Consider the following 19,808-nt stretch of genomic DNA (forward strand, 5'->3'; position numbering starts at 1 on the left):
TCATATAATATAAAAAGAAAATGGTGGGAAGTTGAAAGCTTTTACATAACCAACAACTAAAAAAACACACCAGAGACAAGATGATAAATTAATGTAAGTCAACCAATAATATTAAGTAGCAAAAGTTGTTCAGTATCTTCCTCTTCATGTGCTTTGCGCGTTACACGCTTGGGCGATCATGGCTTTCCACATCGAACGATCCCACGCAGCGTCAATGATATCTCATACACTTAGATCTATTAGTTCTTTCACAATGTACATTTATTTTCTTCTTTGCCTTCCTCTTCTGCATTTCCCAGGCATACGGTCTTGTAATGTAAGGCATTCTATTTCTCCCTTTCTGATGACATGGCTCAGGAATTTAAACTTCCTCTCATTTAATGTTCTCATTAAAGATCTTTTTGTGTGGGCACATTGGAGTACTGTCTCATTAGTTACCTTATCTCTATATGATACTTTCAGCATTCTTCTAAGAAACCACATTTCTGTTGCTTCTAAGTTTCTTTGGAGTTCTGGTGTTATAGTCCATGTTTCAGAAGCATACAGCAAGATTGACCGGATGTAAAATTTTGGTAGCCTAAGCCTTGTTGTCATAGAAAGCGCCTGCTGGTTTCAAAAAAACAGGGTTTCAGTCTATGGAAGTTGGTTTTGGCAATGGCAATTCCTTTTATTTCTACTTTTTTTCTAGCATCTTGTGCTATAAAGCTACCAGGGTAATTAATGCTGGTCTTTTGTTCAATCTCTTGGTTACTGATGTACAGTTGACGGTTGGGAGTATCCTGCTGTTATCTGCACTTGTTTGTACTACTTTGTCTAGGAGGATTTGTAGATCTTCTGCAGCACTTGCTATTAGGGTGGTATCGTCTGCATATCTTATATTGTTGATGTTAACACCTCCAATTTTTATCCCATCTAGGTCTTCTGTTTCTCTGAGAATCATTTCACTACAGATATTAAATAATTCTGGTGAGGTAACGCATCACTGTCTCACACCTCTTTGAATTTTAGTCCAACTGTTTATATTATCATCAAATTTTTACCGCCATTTGGTTTCAATATAAATTTTGAAGCAGTCGTTGGTCCCTTCCGTCAATGTTTAGTTTAGCGAGAATTTGAAATCATTTTTCATGTTGCACTTTGTCGAATGCTTTAGTGAAATCAATAAAACACAGAAGACATAATTCTGATATTATGAAAGCATTCATAGTATGAAAATTGCATTCCTAGTTCCTCTATCTTCAAAAACCCATATTGCAGTTTAGAACTTTGTGGCCTTAACCTGTTTTTATTCGACTCAGAACAATTCTCAACAAAATCTTTATTACGTGACTCATAAAACTGATAGTTCTATAATTTTCGCAGTCAATAGTTCCAGGAATTTTTGGCAGTTATAAATATTGATTTCAAGAGATCGTCAAGCGATACACCAGACTCATGTATGCCATTAACGGTTCAGGAAGAATATTTATGCCCAGATCTTCTAGGGCTTGTATCATTTCCACTGAAATTTCATCAAGTCCAGTGGTTTTACCATGTTTAATGCTTTTCATTTCTTTAGTTATTTCTTCCTTTGTAATATGTGGGCAGGAACTAGGGTGTTTAATATCTGTGGGTTCCCCTCTATTATCCTCAAACAGCTGCCCTATATACTCTCACATACTTTATCTGGATCTGTTAGTATGGATCCATCTGCTGATCTAATGCATCCTGCAGAGGAGGTTTTCTTAATTCCAGTAGTTATGTTCAGATATGTAGTAACTTCTACTTTGAAAAAGGACCACTCGACAACTTCATGCCCAAAGGAACAACTTTACCTGGGACGGCAAAACCAATAGATACATACAGAGGCTCTCACTGAACCGTACGGCATGGCAGAGAGCTATACACATGCCCACCAGATGTAAAGAAGACCCTAATGACAGAGATTATTCTTCTTTTTTTCCACATGTTCACAAAAAATATTCGAGAATCGATTATTTTATAGCTCATTTCTGATTTTTATCCAAAGTCCAGAAATATGAATATGATGCTATTGTTGTTTCGGATCACGCGCCTTTAAGCTTAGCTTTTGAATTGAATGATGTCGGTATTGCAAATTTGCCTTGGCGTTTTCCAGAAAATTTATTACAAAATTCGAACTTTGTCAAATTTATTGAGACTCAGATAAAAGATTTTTTTCTTTTTAACAATACGGGAGATGTGTCGAAATTGATTATATGGGATACATTTAAAGCACATTTGCACAGTCGGATGATCTCCTATTTAGCTAAGCTAAAGAAACAGACAAAAATAAAGCTGGATAAGATTTCGAAACAAATTAAAGACTTCGATAATATTTATGCAATCTCTCTTAACATTGATTTATTTAAACAAAGGGTTGAACTCCAATCACAATACAATTTACTATTAACTTATCCTATTGAAAGAAATTTGCTTAAATTGAAAAGTCAATTTTACGTGTTTGGAGATAAAAAATAATTAGCACTTCAATTATGAGCAGCTAGAGCCAAAAGAAATTTTTTTTTTAAATTCATAAGGGAGACGGTAGTTTAGCTTGTAATTATGAAGACATGAATAAAAATTTTCAAGACTTTTACATTGAACTTTATAAATCTCAGATTCCAGCTGATCCTTCTAAAGTGAATGCCTTTTTTACACAAGATTGATTTTCCTAGAATTTCTGTTGAAGACAACAAACTCTTGATACTCCTATTACTGAAAACGAAATTCAGAAACCTATTCTTTCAATGCAATCTGGTAAAGCTCCTGGATTGGATGGTTATTCTGTAGGATTTTATAAAAAAATTGAAAAGTTGCTTTCTCCATATATGTTGGAAACGCTTAAAGATTCTTTTTTAATGGGAGAGTTACCTCCAACATTTTATGAAGCTTCTATTTATTTAATTCTTAAGAAAGATAAAGACCCTACTGACTGTGATTCATATAGACATATTTCATTATTAAATGTGGATGCTAAAATTCTTTCAAAAATAATGGCTTATTGACTGGAGTATATTCTAGCTAAAATTATCTCTGAGGACCAAACAGGCTTTGTAAAGGGCCGCTATTCCTTCTCTAACACTCAGAGACTGTTAAATGTTATATACTCATCCTTTTCTAAGACGCCCCAATGTGTTGTTTCTCTTGATGCTGAAAAGGCATTTGAGAAAGTTGAATGGAAATACTTATTTAACGTTTAGAGAAATTCAACTTTGGTTCTAATTTTAATAAATGGATTAGAATGATATATAAAAGTTATTTATAATAATTGCAGATCTTTTTTTCGACTCTTGCGGGTTATGAGACAAGCATGTCCGTTAAGTCCCCTGTTATTTAATTTGGTGCTGGAACCCTTGGCCATTGCACTTTGTGAAGCTGAAGATATCCATGGAATTTCCATAAATGGGACTATTCAGAAGATCTCCCTATATGCTGATGATCTTTTAGTTTATGTTTCAAATCCTGAAGAATCAATTCGTAGTTTATTGAAATTATTAAATGAATTTGGAAAGTTTTCGGGATATAAACTAAACCTTCATAAAAGTGAATTATTTCCTCTAAATGATTCTGCTATATATGATATTCTTTTTAAAGTTACAGACTTTTAAATATTTAGGTATTGTTATCATTAAAAATCACAGATACCTTTATAGAACTAACTTGGTTCCTTTAGTGGATTTTATGAAGTAATTATTTTGTAGATGGAATCCACTTACACTTTCATTAGCCAGCCGAATTCATGCAGTTAAAATAATTATTTTACCAAAATTTTTATATGTATTTCAAAATATTCCTTTTTTTATCTAAGACGTCTTTTGATCAGGTTGATTCTATTATTTCATCTTTTGTTTGGAATAATAAAAGACAAAGAATTGGAAAATATCATTTACAAAAATTAAAAAAGGATGGAGGTCTTGCACTGCCTAATTTAAGAATGTACTATTAGATTAGATTATGAGGACACTCAGTCCTCGTTTATTGTCATCTAGAAATGCATGCATTAAAAAAAATGATACAATGTTCCTCCAGAATGATATCACAAAAAAAAACAGGACAAACCAAGACTAAAACTGACAGAACCACATAATTATAACATACAGTTACAACAATGCAAAGCGATACCGTAATTTGATAAAGAGCAGACCATGGGCACGGTAAAGAGAAGTCTCAAAGTCCCCAATCGACTCATCATCTCACGCAGACGGTAGAAGGGTGAAACTCTCCGAGCCGTGAACCTCCAAGCGCCATCAACTGCCGATGCACTGGAAGCACCCCACCGCAGCCGATTCTGAGTCCGTCCGAAAACTTCAAGCCTCTGACCAGCCCCTCCGAGCACCATCCTCTGCTGAGCGCTTCGACCCCGCCCCAGCCACCGAGCAACAAGCAAAGCCGAGGACTTGGGGCCTACTCCTCCGGAGATTCTGGACCACACAATAGCAGCAGCAGCGAAGCAGGCATTTCAGAATTTTCTCCAGATGTTCCTCCATACTCTCAAGTCCGTCTCCATCAAATCAGGATTGTGCACGGCACCCTACTTGACAAATAACAAACATCACCACCGGAGTGGCCGCTGTGAGCTGTGTCACGCCGCCATCTTCTCCTCTCTTTTGGGCTGTTAATGTACATTATATGTGTTCTTGGTTATATTGGGCTGATAAAAATGAACAACCACTTTCGGCTGATTTGGAATTGAAAGCTGTGAAACAGTTTTACTCAACCTCGTTATTAGAAGCTTCTTTACCTGTACAACTGTCCAAAGCTTCTAATCTAAATTTATATCCTATGGTTAAGCAGTCATTACGAATTTGGTACCAGTTTCAAAATTTTTTGGTCACAAAAAAATTAACCTTCTTAGTTTAATTTATCAAAATTATTTATTTAAACCTTCATTAAGTGATCCTACCTTTCTTCTTTGGAGGAATAAAGGAGTCTATTCTTTCATGGATCTGTTCCGAGAAGGTCGATTGATATCTTTTTGAGATATTAGTAATTAAGTACTCTCTCTCGTACTCACATTTCTTGCAATAACTTCAGGTCAGACATTTCTTACAAGAATATTTAAGTAATTTTCCATATATACAGGATTCTGACCTGTTAGATATTATTTTTAAAATGAACCCTTTAGTGAAAGGTTTTATAGGGACAATTTATAATTTACTGTTACATCAGTACAATTACCCTGCACTTAAGGTTAAGCAAGATTGGGAAAGAGAGCTTAACATAACGTTGATAACAGAGGATTGGTTGTGAATTTTGAAGTTGGTTACTTCTTCTTCAATCTGTGTCAGTCACTCTTTAATTCAATTTAAAGTTGTACATCGTTACTATTTGACAAAGGAGAGACTGTCTAAAATGTTTCCTAATGTTGATAGTCAGTGTGATAGATGTAAAACTGAGACAGCTATATTGACACATATGTTTTTTGGTCGTGTTCTGTATTGAAATATTTTTGTAAATCTATTTTCTCTACAATTTCTAAAGCTTTAAAAATTAATTTACAACCTAATAAATTGAGTTTTGTTCAGTAAAATCCCTCAATATATTCATGTTATTTCTATATCAGACCAACCTGTAATTGCATTTGTTACGTTATTGGCCAGAAGGGCTATTTTATTGAAATGGAAAGATGCCTCCGCTCCCACTTTGATACAATGGTTCTCTCAGGTGATGCTATGTCTTAGTTTGGAGAAAATCAGAAGTCGAACTTTTGATCCTCAATTTTACTTTGAGAAAAGGTGGGATTCATTTGCCCACTACTATCATCTGATTCTTGTTTAAATGGATTTGAGTTGGCGGATTGATATTTTTCTTTTATGTCAGCTTGAATGGTGCGTAGCTTCCAATGGTTTTTTTTGGTGTTTTTTTTGTTAGCAGTTTTTTTTTGTTTTAGTTAGTAGGGGCTCTTTTTTCCCTTCTTTTTTTCCTTAAAAATATTCTTAATGCTTTATTTTTTCTTCTTATTATTGATATATTGTTTAGCTTTGTTAATTAGTTATTTGGTAATTTATTTCTTCATTGTACATATTCACATGTTGACTTGATAACCTTAACGTATTTTTTGTTGATGTTCAATAATAATTAATAAAAAAGATTTTTAAAATGAAATGAGTCTGGAAGAGGGATTTTCATGGTCTTTTGCTGGGGAGAGATGAGAAGACGTGAATGGAGAGAGTGGGCCATTTTTCTTTTTTTTTGTTTTCTTCACTAACAATCTAGCCAAAGTAAGTATTATAAAGAGCAATCGTTTAATCACATATTGTGACCGTTTGTTATTTTGGGTTACTGATTTGTAACAGGGGACACATCACGCAGCGTTCACCCAAATGAGATTTCTTAAATTTGGCCGGGCTGGGAGGCTATCACCCCCTATATCAAGCTACTAGTCGAAGCGAGAGTTACATAAGGTTAGATGACTGAGTGAATCGCTTCCCACAGAGTAGGAGAATAGCCTCTTCCCAGTGTGAACCTGGTAGTGTGTCATAAGGATAGATAACTGAATGAATCCTTCACCACATTCACAGCAGGTGAATGGCCTCTCACAGTGCGAACTCAATGATGCACATCTGGTTGATTTGGCTGAGAGAATCTCTTCCCAAAGTCTGAGCAGGTGATCGGCCTCGCCGCAGTGTGAACTCGCTGGTGTCTCTGTAGTTGAGATGACTGAGTGAATCCCTTCCCACAGACTGAGCAGGTGTACGGCCTCTCCCCAGTGTGAACTGACCAGTGTGCTTGTAGGTGGGATAACTGAGTGAATCCCTTCCCACAGTCTGAGCAGGTGAATGGCCTCTCCCCAGTGTGAACTCGCTGATGTACCTTCAGTAGAGATGACTGAGTGAATCCCTTCCCACACTCTGAACAGGTGAACGGCCTCTCCCCAGTGTGAACTCGCTGATGTACCATCAGTAGAGATGACTTAATGAATCCCTTCCCACAGACTGAACAGGTGAACAGCTTCTCCCCTGTGTGAAATCGCTGATGTACCTTAAGTTGAGATGACGAAGTGAATCCCTTCCCACAGTCTGAGCAGGTGAACGGCCTCTCTCCAGTGTGAACTGACTGATGTGCCGTTAGGGTGGATGACCGAGTGAATCCTTTCCCACACTCTGAGCAGGTGAACGGCCTCTCCCCGGTGTGAACTGACTGGTGTTTCAGTAGGTGAGTTGACAAAGTGAATCCTTTGCCACACTCTGAGCAGATGAACGGCCTCTCCCCGGAGTGAACTCGATAATGTACCTTCAGTTGAGATGACTGAGTAAATCTCTTCCCACACTCTGAGCAGGTGAACGGCCTCTCCCCTGTGTGAACTCGCTGATGTATCTTCAGTTGAGAGGACTGAGTGAATCCCTTCCCACAGGCTGAACAGGTGAACGGCCTCTCCCCTGTGTGAACTCGCTGATGTATCTTCAGTTGAGATGACAGAATAAATCCCTTACCACAGTCTGAGCAGGTAAATGGCCATTTCCCTGTGTGGACTGACTGGTGTGTCAGTAGATGAGATGACCGATTGAATCCCTTTCCACAGTCTGAGCAGGTGAACGGCCACTTCCCAGTGTGAACTGACTGGTGTCTCTGTAGGGAGGATGATTCAGTGAATCCCTTCCCACAGAGTGAGCAGGTGAATGGCCACTCTCCAGTGTGAACTCGCTGGTGTCTCAGCAGGTGAGATGACAAAGTGAATCCCTTCCCACAGACAGAGCAGGTGAATGGCCTCTCCCCAGTGTGAACTCGCTGATGTACCTTCAGATGGGATGATGAAATGAATCCTTTCCCACAGTCTGAGCAGGTGAACGGCCTCTCTCCAGTGTGAACTCGCTGATGTACCTTCAGTTGGGATGAGCAAGTGAATCCCTTCCCACAGTCTGAGCAGGTGAACGGCCTCTCCCCAGTGTGAACTCTCTGATGTACCTTCAGTTGAGATGAGCAAGTGAATCCCTTCCCACAGTCCAAGCGGGTGAACGGCTGCTCCCCGGTGTGAACTCGCTGGTGAGCCATTAGGTCAGATGACCGACTGAATCCTTCCCCAAAAATTCAGCAGATGACCGGCCACTGCCCGGTGTGAACTGACCGGTGTGTCCACAGGTGGGAAAACCGACTGAATCCCTTCTCACACACAGAACAGGTGAATGGCCTTGTCCCAGTGTGAACTTGCTGATGTACCTTCAGTTGAAATGACCGACTGAATCCATTCCCACTGTTGAGATGACCTTGAATCCCCAAAGTCTGAAAAGGCGAATGGCCTCTCCATGGTGTAAACTGACAGGCATTCCAGTCAGTCAGAGGATTGACTGAATCTCTCCTCACAGTCTGAGCAGGAAGGATACTTGAGTGAATCCCTTGCTCCACTTCTTATATTCGTGGACAGCAAAACTGCCGTGCTGTGTTTGAGATTCTCGTAGACAAATTCCTTTTCCTTTGTAACCTGAAAAAAGATTTATAAAATCTATCAATGGGTGTAGGACAACATTTCAGATGAGATCACCTGAGTTGCCAGGGTGTGAACTAGCATCACACTGTTACAGTGAAGTTCAACTCAAGTTGGAGAGAGAAATCATCTTCTAACTGGGCACAGTGCTGGTATCTGGAATGACAATCAAACTCTCTGATGCCCTTCCTGTTTCTATAAGAATGGGGCATTTCTGCGGTCTCCAATCTGTGACTTAGCTCAGTTTGACTCTCTCCATAGGTATCATTCCCTGTTCCCACTGAGCTGCATGGGTGCCTGGCCCCACCGTAATGGAAAACTCTCACGCATATAGACTTTGTTGACGTGCAGCTGGGATTTTCTTTTATCTACTGTGAATTTAAAGTGCCACAGTTTTAAAGCCGTGTAAACATTTCCTGCCCAGATGAATGGTTGGTCCGCACAGCTGGTAAAAGGAATTAAATAAATATTAGTATTATTTCATGTTCTTGTCACAGTCATAGAAAAGAACAACACAGAAACAGGCCCTTTGGCCCATCTAGTTTGTGTTGAACTATTTAAACTGTCTACACCCGTACCGCTACCATCCCGGTACCTACACAAACCTCTTAAATTTTGAAATTGAGTTTGCATGCACCAATTGAGCTGTCTGCTCATTCCACACCAGGATGACTGTCTGTGTGAAGAAGTTTCCCCTCATGTTCCACTTAATGTTTCATCTTTCACCCTTAACCCATGGCCTCTGGTTGTAGTCCCATCCAATCTCAGTGGAAAAACCCAGCTTGCATTTACCCTATCTATAACCCTCATAATTGTGATATACCTCCATCAAATCTCCCCTCAATCTTCTGCATTCCAAGGATCTGCCCCTCCTCCTTTCAAATCTCTTACTATCTCTTCTTTCAGTTAGTCCTGACGAAGGGTCTCGGCCCGAAACTTCGACTGTACCTCTTCCCATAGATGCTGCCTGGCCTGCTGCGTTCACCACCATTTTTTTTGTGTGAAGCCCAGACCTGTTCAATATTTCCTTCTAACTCAAGTCGTCCAGATGTGGCAACATCCTTGCGAATTTTCTCTGAACTCTTTCAACCACTTTTACATCTTCCTGTAGGTTGGTGACCAAAACTGCACACAATACTCCAAATTAGGCCTCACCAATGTCTTGTACAAAGTCAACATAACATCCATCTCCAGTACTCAGTACATTGGTTCATGAAGACCAATGTGCCAAAATCTTTCTTTCCGTCCCTATCGAACTGTGATACCACTTTCAGTGAATTATAGACCTGTATTTCCAGATCCCTTTCTTCTACAACACGCCTCAGTGCCCTACCATTCACTGTGTAAGACCTCCCTTGGTACACTTGTCTGCATTAAATTCCATTTTCCGTTTCTCAAACCATTTTCCCAGCCGGTCCAGATCGCACATGATAGTCTTCCTCGCTGTCCACTACACCCCCAATATTGGTGGCATCCACAAATTTGCTTATCCAGTTAACCACACTATCATCCAGATTACTGATATAGATGACAAACAACAACAGATCCAGTAGTGATCCCTGTGGCACACCACTAGTCACAGGTCTCCAGTCAGAGAGACAACCATCTGCTACGACACTCTGGCTTCTCCCAAAGCCAGTGTCTCATCCAATTTACTATCTCATCTTGAATGCTGAGTGACTGAACATTCTTGACCAACCTCCCATATGAGATTTTGTCAAGTGCCTTGCTAAAGTCCATGTAGACACCATCCACTCTCTTGCCTTCATCCACTTTCCTGATAACTTCCTCGAGAAACTCTATAAGATTGGTGAGACATGACCTACCATGTACAAAGCCATGCTGCCTATCCTTAATCAGTCCACATCTATCCAAATACTTATATATCTGGTTCCTGCACATACGTTCCAATAACTTTCCCACTACTGATGTCAAGCTCACCAACGTACAATTTCGTAGTTTATTTTTAGAGCCTTTCCAACACAACGAAACAATATTGGCTGCCCTCCAATCTTCCAGTACCTCGCCTGTCACTAAGGGTGATTTAAATATCTGTGCTTGGACCCCAACAATTTGTGCACTTGTCTTCCGCAGGGTCCCAGGGAACAACCTGTCAGGCCCTGGGGATTTATCCATGCTAATTTGCCTTAAAACAGCAAACACCTCCACCTCTGTAATCTGTACAGGGTCCATGAAGTTGATGTTGCTTTGCCTCACTTCTATAGACTCTGTGTCCATCTCCTGTGTAAATACAGATGCAAAAAAAAAATCTCTCCCATCTATTTTGTCTCCTCATATGGTCTACCATTCTGATCTTCTGGAGGATTAATTTTTTTTCCCTTTGCAAACTTTTTGCTCTTAACGTATCTGGAGAATCCCTGTGGATTCTCCTTCACCTTGTCGGCTGGGGCAACCTCATGCCTTCTTTTATTTCTTTCGTAAGTGTTCACTTGAATTTCCTGTGCTTCATAAGTACCCCATTTGTTATCTGTCTGTACCTGGTATGCACCTCCTTTTTATTGATCGGGGAGATGACAGCCAAAGGGGTGATAGAGCTGCATGTCGAGAGGTGGGGGTAGAGGGGGGATGTTTAAACTAAAGTTGCAGGGCAAATGGAAGCATGAATAACAGAACAGATAGTGGAGAGGTTGTGGAGACAGATGTTGTTCAGTCCTCAGACAAAGTTAGGAATGAAAGAGTTGAGCATGGTGCAGTGAATATGCTGAGCCTTGTATATTTCAATACAGGGAGCAGCGTAGGAAAGGCGGATGTGTTAACGGCATGGATCAATGCCTGGAATTATGACACTAGGATCTGGCAATTGTGGACTGGGACAGGCTGCCTTATGGCAAAGGTGTGCTTGGTAAATGAGAGGCCTTCGAAGTGAAATTTTGAAAGTGCAGTATGTGCTTGTCAGAATAAAAGTTAAAGATAGAAACTGTAGGGAACCTTGGTTTACAAGAGATATTGAGACCCTGATGAAGCACAAAATGGAGTTGCATAACAGGGATAGGCAGGTAGATTCTTATGGAGTGTAAGAAAAGCAAGAGAACACATAAGAAATAAATCAGGATGGTTAAAAGAAGGCATGAAATTGCCCTCACAGAAATGATGAATGATAATACTCAGGGAGTTCTAGAGATAGATTAAGAGCAAAAGGATTGCAAGGGACAAAATTGTTCAATGGCAATCCATGTTTGGAACTAAAGCAGATTTACTCAGGTGATGGACACGGAGTCTATGGGAGTGTGGAAAAGCGGCATTAAAGTCGTGGACCATGTACAGATTAAATAAGAGGAGGTGGTGTTTGCTATCCTGAGGCAGATTAGGGTGGAAATATCTCCAGGGCATGACAAGGACCTTGGACCCTACGGGAGGCAGGTGCAGAAATTGTCGGGGCCCGAGCAGAGATAATTAAATCATCCTTAGTGACGGGGAGTTATCAGAGGATTGTAGAAGAGCCAAAGTGATTTCGCTGTTCAACATGGAACACAGAAATCTACAGCATATTCCAGGCCATTCAGCCCACAATGTTATGCCGACCATGAAACCTACTCGAGAAACTGCCTAGAATTTCCCTAGCGCATAGCTCTCTATTTTTCTAAGCTCCATGTACCTATCTAAGAGACTGTTAAAAGACCCTATTGTATCTGCCTCGACCACCACCGCTGGCAGTGAATTCCACGCACCCATCACTCTCTGTGTAATAAAACATACCCATGACATCCCCTCGGTATCTATTTCCAAGCACCTTAAATCCATGCCCTCTCCTGTTAGCCATTTCAGCCCTGGGAGAAAAACCTCCGGCTATCCACACGATCAATGCCCCTCATCATCTTATACACCTAAAAAAGGCTCTAGGCATAACTAAGGAAATTATACATTGCTTTGAGGGTTTTTTGGAAGTATATAAAATTAGGAAGGTATCAATAGGGTACAAGCAAACAGCTTTTTCCACTGATGTTGGGTGGGATGACAACCAGAGGTCAGGGGTAAGTGGCCCATCTAACGAAAATTTAATGGGAACATGTGGAAAACCTCTTCCCTGAATTGAGTGTGAGAGTATGGAATGAGATGCCAGCACCAGTGGTGCACGTGAGCTCGATTTCACCGTTTAAGAGAAGTTTGGATAGGTACCTGGATGGTAGGGTATGGACGGCTATGGTCCCAGTGCAGCTCATTGCATCAGACAGCTTAAATGTTTTCAGCATTGTCTAGACGGGACAAATGGCCTGTTTCTGTACTGAACTTCCCCATGATTCTTTGACAGAGAAGCTGGCCAAACTTGATTGGAAGGGGAAACTGGTATTAATTCATGCTGATACAACTGCATTTCCATGTTATACTGACTGTCCTATCTACAAACGACTTAGTATAAATTACTACAAATTGCACATTGCACATTCAGATGGAGACAAAACGTAAAGATTTTACTCCTCAGGTATATGAAAGATATAAATAATAAAGTCAATTCGATTCACCCTCTCCACTCTCTGTTCTGTCATTCTGGCTCCCATTCCCCGTGCAACTTTAGTTCAAACAGCCACCCACCACCGCACCCCCCCCAAACACTAGCAAAAGCAAGCCTTACCACTAGGATATTAGTCATAGTCATACTTTATTGATCCCGGGGTAAATTGGTTTTTGTTACAGTTGCACCATAAATAATTAAATAGTAATAGAACCATAAATAGTTAAATAGTAATATGTAAACTATGTCAGGAAATAAGTCCAGGACCAGCCTATTGGCTCAGGGTGTCTGACCCTCCAAGGGAGGAGTTGTAAAGTTTGATGGCCACAGGCAGGAATGACTTCCTATGACACTCCAGGTTGCATCTTGGTGGGATGAGTCTCTGGCTGAATGTACTCCTGTGCCCAACCAGTCCATTATGTAGTGGATGGGAGACATTGTCCAAGATGGCATGCAACTTAGACAGCATCCTCTTTTCGGACACCACCATCAGAGAGTCCAGTTCCATCCCCACAACTTCACTGGCCTTACGAATGAGTTTGTTGATTCTGCTGGTGTCTGCTATCCTCAGCCTGCTGCCCCAGCACACAACAGCAAACATGATAGCACTGGCCACCACAGACTCGTAGAACATCCTCAGCATCATCCGGCAGATGTTAAAGGGCCTCAGTCTCCTCAGGAAATAGAGACGGCTCTGACCCTTCTTGTAGACAGCCTCAGTGTTCTTTGACCAGTCCAGTTTATTGTCAATTCTTATCCCCAGGTATTTGTAATCCTCCACCATGTCCACACTGACCCCCTGGATGGACACAGGGGTCACTGGTACCTTAGCTCTCCTCAGGTCTACCACCAGCTCCTTAGTCTTTTTCACTTTAAGCTGCAGATAATTCTGCTCACACCATGTGACAAAGTTTCCTACCGTAGCCCTGTACTCAGCCTCATCTCCCTTGCTGATGCATCCAACTATGGAAGAGTCATCCGAAAACTTCTGAAGATCTTCTCACGGGTAGAAAGATCCAGAACAAGAGGAGGTAGAACAAGTAACACACACACTCATGCCTTTTATTTCTTTCATAAGTGTTCACTTGAATTTCCTGTGTTTCTATTTGTTCCTATCGCCTGTACCTGGTATGCACCTCCTTTTTATTGATCTGGGAGATGACAGCCAAAGGGGTGATAGAGCTGCATGGTGGGAGGTGGGGGTGGGGGGGGGGTTAAACTAAAGTTGCAGGGGGAATGGGAGCCTGAATGACAGAACAGATAGTGGAGGGGTTGTGGAGACAGATGTTGTTCAGTCCTCAGACAAAGTCAGGAATGAAAAAGGTGAGCATGGTGCAGTGAATATGCTCAATCCTGTATATTTCAATACAAGGAGCAGCGTAGGAAAGGCGGATGTGTTCAGGGCATGGATCAACACCTGGAATTATGACACTAGGATCTGGCAACTGTGGACTGGGACAGGCTGCTTTATGGCAAAAGTGTGCTTGGTAAATGGGAGGCCTTCAAAGTGAAATTTTGAGAGTACAATGCGGGTATGTGCTTGTCAGAATAAAACGTAAAGTTAGAAACTGTATGTCTTGGTTTTCAAGAGGTATTGAGACCCTGGTGAAGCACAAAATGGAGTTGCATAACAGGGATAGGCAGGTAGATTCTTATGGAGTATAAGAAATGCAAGAGAACAAGTAAGATATCAATTAGGATGGCTAAAAGAAGGCATGAGATTGCCCTTGCAGAAAAGATGAAGGATAACCCTCAGGGATTCTACAGATAGATTGAGAGCAAAAGGATTACAAGGCACAAAGTTGGTCCTCTGGAAGACCGGAATGGCAATCCACGTGTGGAAGCAAAGCAGGTGGGGGAGATCTTAAACATTTTTTTTCTTCTCTGTTTACTTAGGAGATGGACACAGGGTCTATGGGAGTGTGGAAGAGCGGCGTTAAAATCGTGGACCCTGCACAGATTAAAGAAGAGGAGATGCTTGCTATGCTGAGGCAGATTAGGGTGGATAAATCTCCAGGGCATGACAAGGACCTTGGACCCTACGGGAGGCAAGTGTAGAAATTGACAGGGCCCGAGAAGAAATAATTAAATCATCCTTAGTGATGAGGGAGTTATCAGAGGATTGTAGGAGAGCCAAAGTGATTTCGCTGTTCAACATAGAACACAGAAATCTACAGCATATTCCAGGCCATTCAGCCCACAATGTTATGCCAACCATGTGACTTACTCGAGAAACTGCCTAGACTTTCCCTAGTGTATAGCCCTCTATTTTTCTAAGCTCCATGTACCTATCTAAGAGACTGTTAAAAGACCCCATTGTATCCACTTCCACCACCACCGCTGGCAGCGCATTCCATACACTCCAACATCCCCTTGGTACCTATTTCCAAACAGAGCTGTTAAAGACCCTATAGTACCTGCCTCGACCTCCACTGCTGGCACTGCATTCCACACACCCTGGCCCCACAGTAACTGAAACACTCTCACACAAATAGCTGGCAGTGCATTCCATGCACCCATCACTCTCTTTTGAGAAATACTTACCCTGAAATCCCCTCGGTACCTACGTTTGTATTTCCAAGCACCTTCAAACTTTTCCCCCTCGTGTTAGCCATTTCAGCCCTGGGAAAAAGCCTCTGGCTATCCACATGATCAATGCCCCTCATCATCTTATACAACTAAAAAAGGCTCTAAACATAAACAAGGAAATTATACTTTGCTTTGAGGATTTGTTGGAAGTATACAAAATTATGAGGGTATAGATTGGGTAAATGCAAACAGGCTTCTTCCACTGATGTTGGGTGGGAGGAGAACCAGAGGTCGGTAAGTGGCTTCACCATTTAACGAAAATTTAACGGGAACATGTGGAAAACCTCTTCACTGAATTGACTGTGACAGTGTGGAATGAGATGCACCGGCATGTGGTGCATGTGAGCTCAATTTCGCCATTTCAGAGAAGTTTGATAGGTACTTGAATGGCAGGGGCATGGAGGGCGATGGTCCCAGTACAGGTCATTGCATTAGCCAGCTTACATGTTTTTAGCATTGTCTAGATGGGACAAATAGTCTGTTTCTGCACTGAACTTCTCCATGCTTCTTTAACACAGAAGCTGGCCAAACTTGAGTGGAAGGGGAGACTGGTAGGAATGACAATGGAGCAGCAGTGGCTGGAGTTTCTGGGAGCAACTCGGGAGGTGCATGGTAGATACATCCCAATGAACCACTGTTAAGGCAGGAGGACACAACCGTGGCTGAAATGAGAAGCCAAAGCCAACATAAAAGCCAAAGAGAGGGCAAATAAAAGAGCAAAAAATATTGGGAAGCTTTTAAAAACCAACAGAAGATTGCTAATAAAAAGTCAGATGAGCTCAGGGGGTGGAATTATGATACTATAGTCATTAATGAGTCTTGGTTGCACCCAACAGCCTGCGGAACAACATATCCAGGGCCTCAATATCTCTGAAAAGCCAAAGTTCCCTGCACCAGTCAGCTTTCAACCTTTATTTTGGCAGGCACATACAAACTCTACACCCTCAAAATTTTACTTCTAAAGGCCTCCCAATTACCATGCACTCCTTTGCCAGAAAACAGCCTGCCCCAAACCACACTTGTCATATCCTTTTTGATACCATCAAATTTGACCTTTCTCCAATTTAGAATCTCAACTTGTGTTCCAGACCTCTCTTTTTCCATATTTACTTGGAATCTCATGGCATTATGTTCACTCGATACAAAGTGTCCCTCTACACTAATTTCTGTCTCCAGCCCTGAATCATTTCCTAACAGCTTATTGCACACTTCTACGTCAGGAATTCTACGTACTGATTAACGGCACATTTGACAAACTGCACCCCATCTAGTCCTTTTACAGTATGGGTGTCCTACTCAATATATGGAAATTTAAAATCGCTTACAATCTCAACCTTTGTTTCTTGGCATAGTCTGCAATCACTCTACAAATTTGTTCCTCTAAATCCCTCAGACTGTTAGGTGCAACCAACTCCCAGTAAAGGCTACAATATCATAATTCCCTGTCCTGAGCTCATCTGGCTTTCCTACAATGCTTCTTGCATTGTGATATACACAGCTCAGTACATTCATCACACCATGCTCAACCATTTGATTGCTGACTCTATCTAAGGTCTGAATAACATCTGACTGGTGTCAAGAAAACAACCTCTCCCTCATTGTTGCAAAAACAAAGGAGCTGGTTGTGGATGACAGTGGGAATGGAGACAGGCTGACCTCTATTGACATCAATGGATCTGGGGTAGAGAGGGTGAACAGCTTTAAGTTCCTCTGCATAGACATCACCAAGGATCTCACCTGGTCTGTACATACTGGCTGTGTGGTGAAAAGAGCACAACAGCACCTCTTTCACCTCAGACTGTTGAAGAAGTTTGGTATAGTTTCCCAAATCCCAAGAACTTTCTACAGGGGCACACCTGAGAGCATCCTGAGAGTCTGCATCACAGCCTGGTATGGGAACTGTACTTCCCTCAGTCACAGGACTCTGCAGAGAGTGGTGCGGACAGCCCAGCGCATCTGTAGATGTGAACTGCCCACTATCCAGGACATTAACATTATTGTGTAAAAAGGACCCGTAGGTTCATTGGGGAGCTGAGTCACCCTAACCACAGAAAGTTGCAGCTGCTACCATCCGGGAAATGGTACTGCAGCAAAAAAGCCAGGACAGCTTCTTCCACCGGGTCATCAGACTGATTAATTCATGCTGATACAATTGTATTTCTATGTTATATTGGATGTCCTATTGTACATATTATTATAAATTACTATAAATTGCACATTGCACATTTAGACAGAGACATAACGTAAAGATTTCTGCTCCTCACGTATATGAAGGATGTCAGTAATAAAGTCAATTCAATTCGATTCACCCTCTCCACCATCTGTTCTGTTATTCTGGCTCCAACCCTCCCTGCAACTTTAGTTTACCCACCCACCCCACAGGGAAGCACTAGCAAGCCTTACCTCTAGGATATTAGTCCCCTTCTAGTGCTGTTCTCCTAACTAACAAATCCACTATCACCCCTTTGACTTTCCTCAGTCATGTACTTCCCCCCCCCCCCCAACCCAACAGTTTCTAATGTGGTCTACCTGTTGTTGTGGAGGATGCTGTCTGAGTTGCATGCCATCTTGGACAATGTCTCCCATCCACTACATAATGGACTGGTTGGGCACAGGAGTACATTCAGCCAGAGACTCATTCCACCGAGATGCAACCTGGAGTGTCATAGGAAGTCATTCCTGCCTGTGGCCATCAAACTTTACAACTCCTCCCTTGGAGGGTCAGACACCCTGAGCCAATAGGATGGCCCTGGACTTATTTCCTGGCATAATTTACATATTACTATTTAATTATTTATGGTTTTATTACTATTTAATTATTTATGGTGTAACTGTAATGAAAACCAATTTCTCTCGGGATCAATAAAATATGACTATGAATAAGACCATGACCACTGCAGTGGCTATTTAACCTCATTTTCCTTCCTGACTCTCACCCAGTTTGCTGCTTCCTGCAACTTGGGTGTAACTCACCTCTCTTCATGTCATATCCATCATCGCTTCCGACTCCCGGATGATCTGGAATTCGTCCATTTCCAGCTCCAGCTCCTTAAAGTGCAGCTGGATGCACATCTTGTAGGTGAGGGCGTCAGGGACACTGGAGGTCTCCCTGCCTTCCCACCAATGTCTCCCCTAATTTGAAATATGTGTGCAAAACTCGTGTGCTATGCAATTTTTACCCAGTGACAACAACATGTGCACAGTGAATTTTATATTTCGAGGTATTCATTTCAACGGCTAGCAAATCACTGTCAATAAGAACTTTGACCTCCTCTGGGCTTGATCGAGTTCATCTGCACTCTCACACATCCTATGTGGCAGGCCTGTAACGGGTAATGAAGGATTTTCTCACCAGAGGAGATAGAACAAGGAGCACACAAAATGCTGGAGGAACTCAGCATCTATGGAAAAGAGTACTAATGCTGAATTCCTCCAGCATTTTGTGTGTGTTGCTTGGATTTCCAGCATCTGCAGATTTTCTCTTGTTTGTGATTGAAGGTAGAACAAAGGTGATTTTCTCAACTGCTGATGTAAAAGATTTTGTTCCCTTTCTCCGAGTTCCCAATCCTTGCATTTAGACAGCTGGAGCTCAGCTCTGTCTGAGAGATCCATCGGTTCCCATTCCCTCATCAGCCGGAAGCTCCCCGGGGCCCGTGCACGGATGGTGGGGCTGAGAGAGAGGGAAGAGAACAGGACTGTCCCGGGATTGCGGGCCACGGCGCCCGGGGCTCACAGCAAATGTAAGTCCCTCAAACCCGCTCTTACCTTCGCCGATCATTCCAAGGCCTTTTGTGTACTTCGCGCATGCGTGATATTCGGTAACGTCAACGACCCTGACGCCAGCGTGTTGTGCGTCGCCAGCGCATTTGATCGGCGCTTCAGCGACGGCGAAATTTTTACCGCACGGATTTATAGGTAATCCCGGTGCCATTAAAATTTTCCGCAAGCCCTGGTTCGATGTCCACAGCTCAGTTTTCTTTGTGTGTTGGCGGCTCCATAAACAATATATTCAATACGAACAGGTATTCCATGCATCTAATGCCAAGGTATAATCCTCTTACGAATGCAGATAAGAAACGCAAAAGATTCTGAAGTTGCTGGAAATACAGAGACGCACACACACAAAATGCTGGCAGCAACTAAGCAGAGGAGTACACAAACACGAGGAAATCTGCAGATGCTGGAATTTCAAGCAACACACATAAAAGTTGCTGGTGAACGCAGCAGGCCAGGCAGCATCTCTAGGAAGAGGAACAGTCGACGTTTCGGGCCGAGAACCTTCGTCAGGACTAATTGAAAGAAGAGCTAGTAAGAGATTTGAAAGTG

At 41.9% G+C, this 19,808-nt stretch overlaps 2 protein-coding genes across 3 annotated transcripts in view; one reads left to right on the top strand and one right to left on the bottom strand.

The window, feature by feature from the left end:
• The window catches only part of LOC140207134 (uncharacterized), a 174,884-nt gene that overhangs the window by 10,549 nt on the left and 144,527 nt on the right, over positions 1 to 19,808 (top strand). The window lies entirely within an intron of this gene.
• LOC140207130 (uncharacterized) lies at positions 1,781 to 19,286 on the bottom strand. Of its 2 annotated transcripts, none has more exons than XM_072275460.1 (2): positions 19,248 to 19,286; positions 1,781 to 8,419 (listed from the first exon to the last, which is right to left on the bottom strand). In XM_072275460.1, exon 2 carries the CDS (start codon positions 7,990 to 7,992, stop codon positions 6,550 to 6,552), a length of 1,443 nt encoding a protein of 480 aa, XP_072131561.1. In that variant the 5' UTR covers positions 7,993 to 8,419; positions 19,248 to 19,286; the 3' UTR covers positions 1,781 to 6,549. The 2 variants fall into 2 exon arrangements, with proteins under 2 accessions (XP_072131561.1, XP_072131562.1); XM_072275461.1 differs by lacking the exon at positions 19,248 to 19,286 and adding an exon at positions 18,456 to 18,826.

The sequence above is a fragment of the Mobula birostris genome, chromosome 13 (assembly GCF_030028105.1).
Source record: "Mobula birostris isolate sMobBir1 chromosome 13, sMobBir1.hap1, whole genome shotgun sequence".
NCBI classification, from domain to species: domain Eukaryota; kingdom Metazoa; phylum Chordata; class Chondrichthyes; order Myliobatiformes; family Myliobatidae; genus Mobula; species Mobula birostris.

What these genes read in the sequence shown, in the direction of transcription:
- LOC140207130 (XM_072275460.1), bottom strand. Translation starts at nt 7,992, where the DNA reads ATGGCTCACCAGCGAGTTCACACCGGGGAGCAGCCGTTCACCCGCTTG.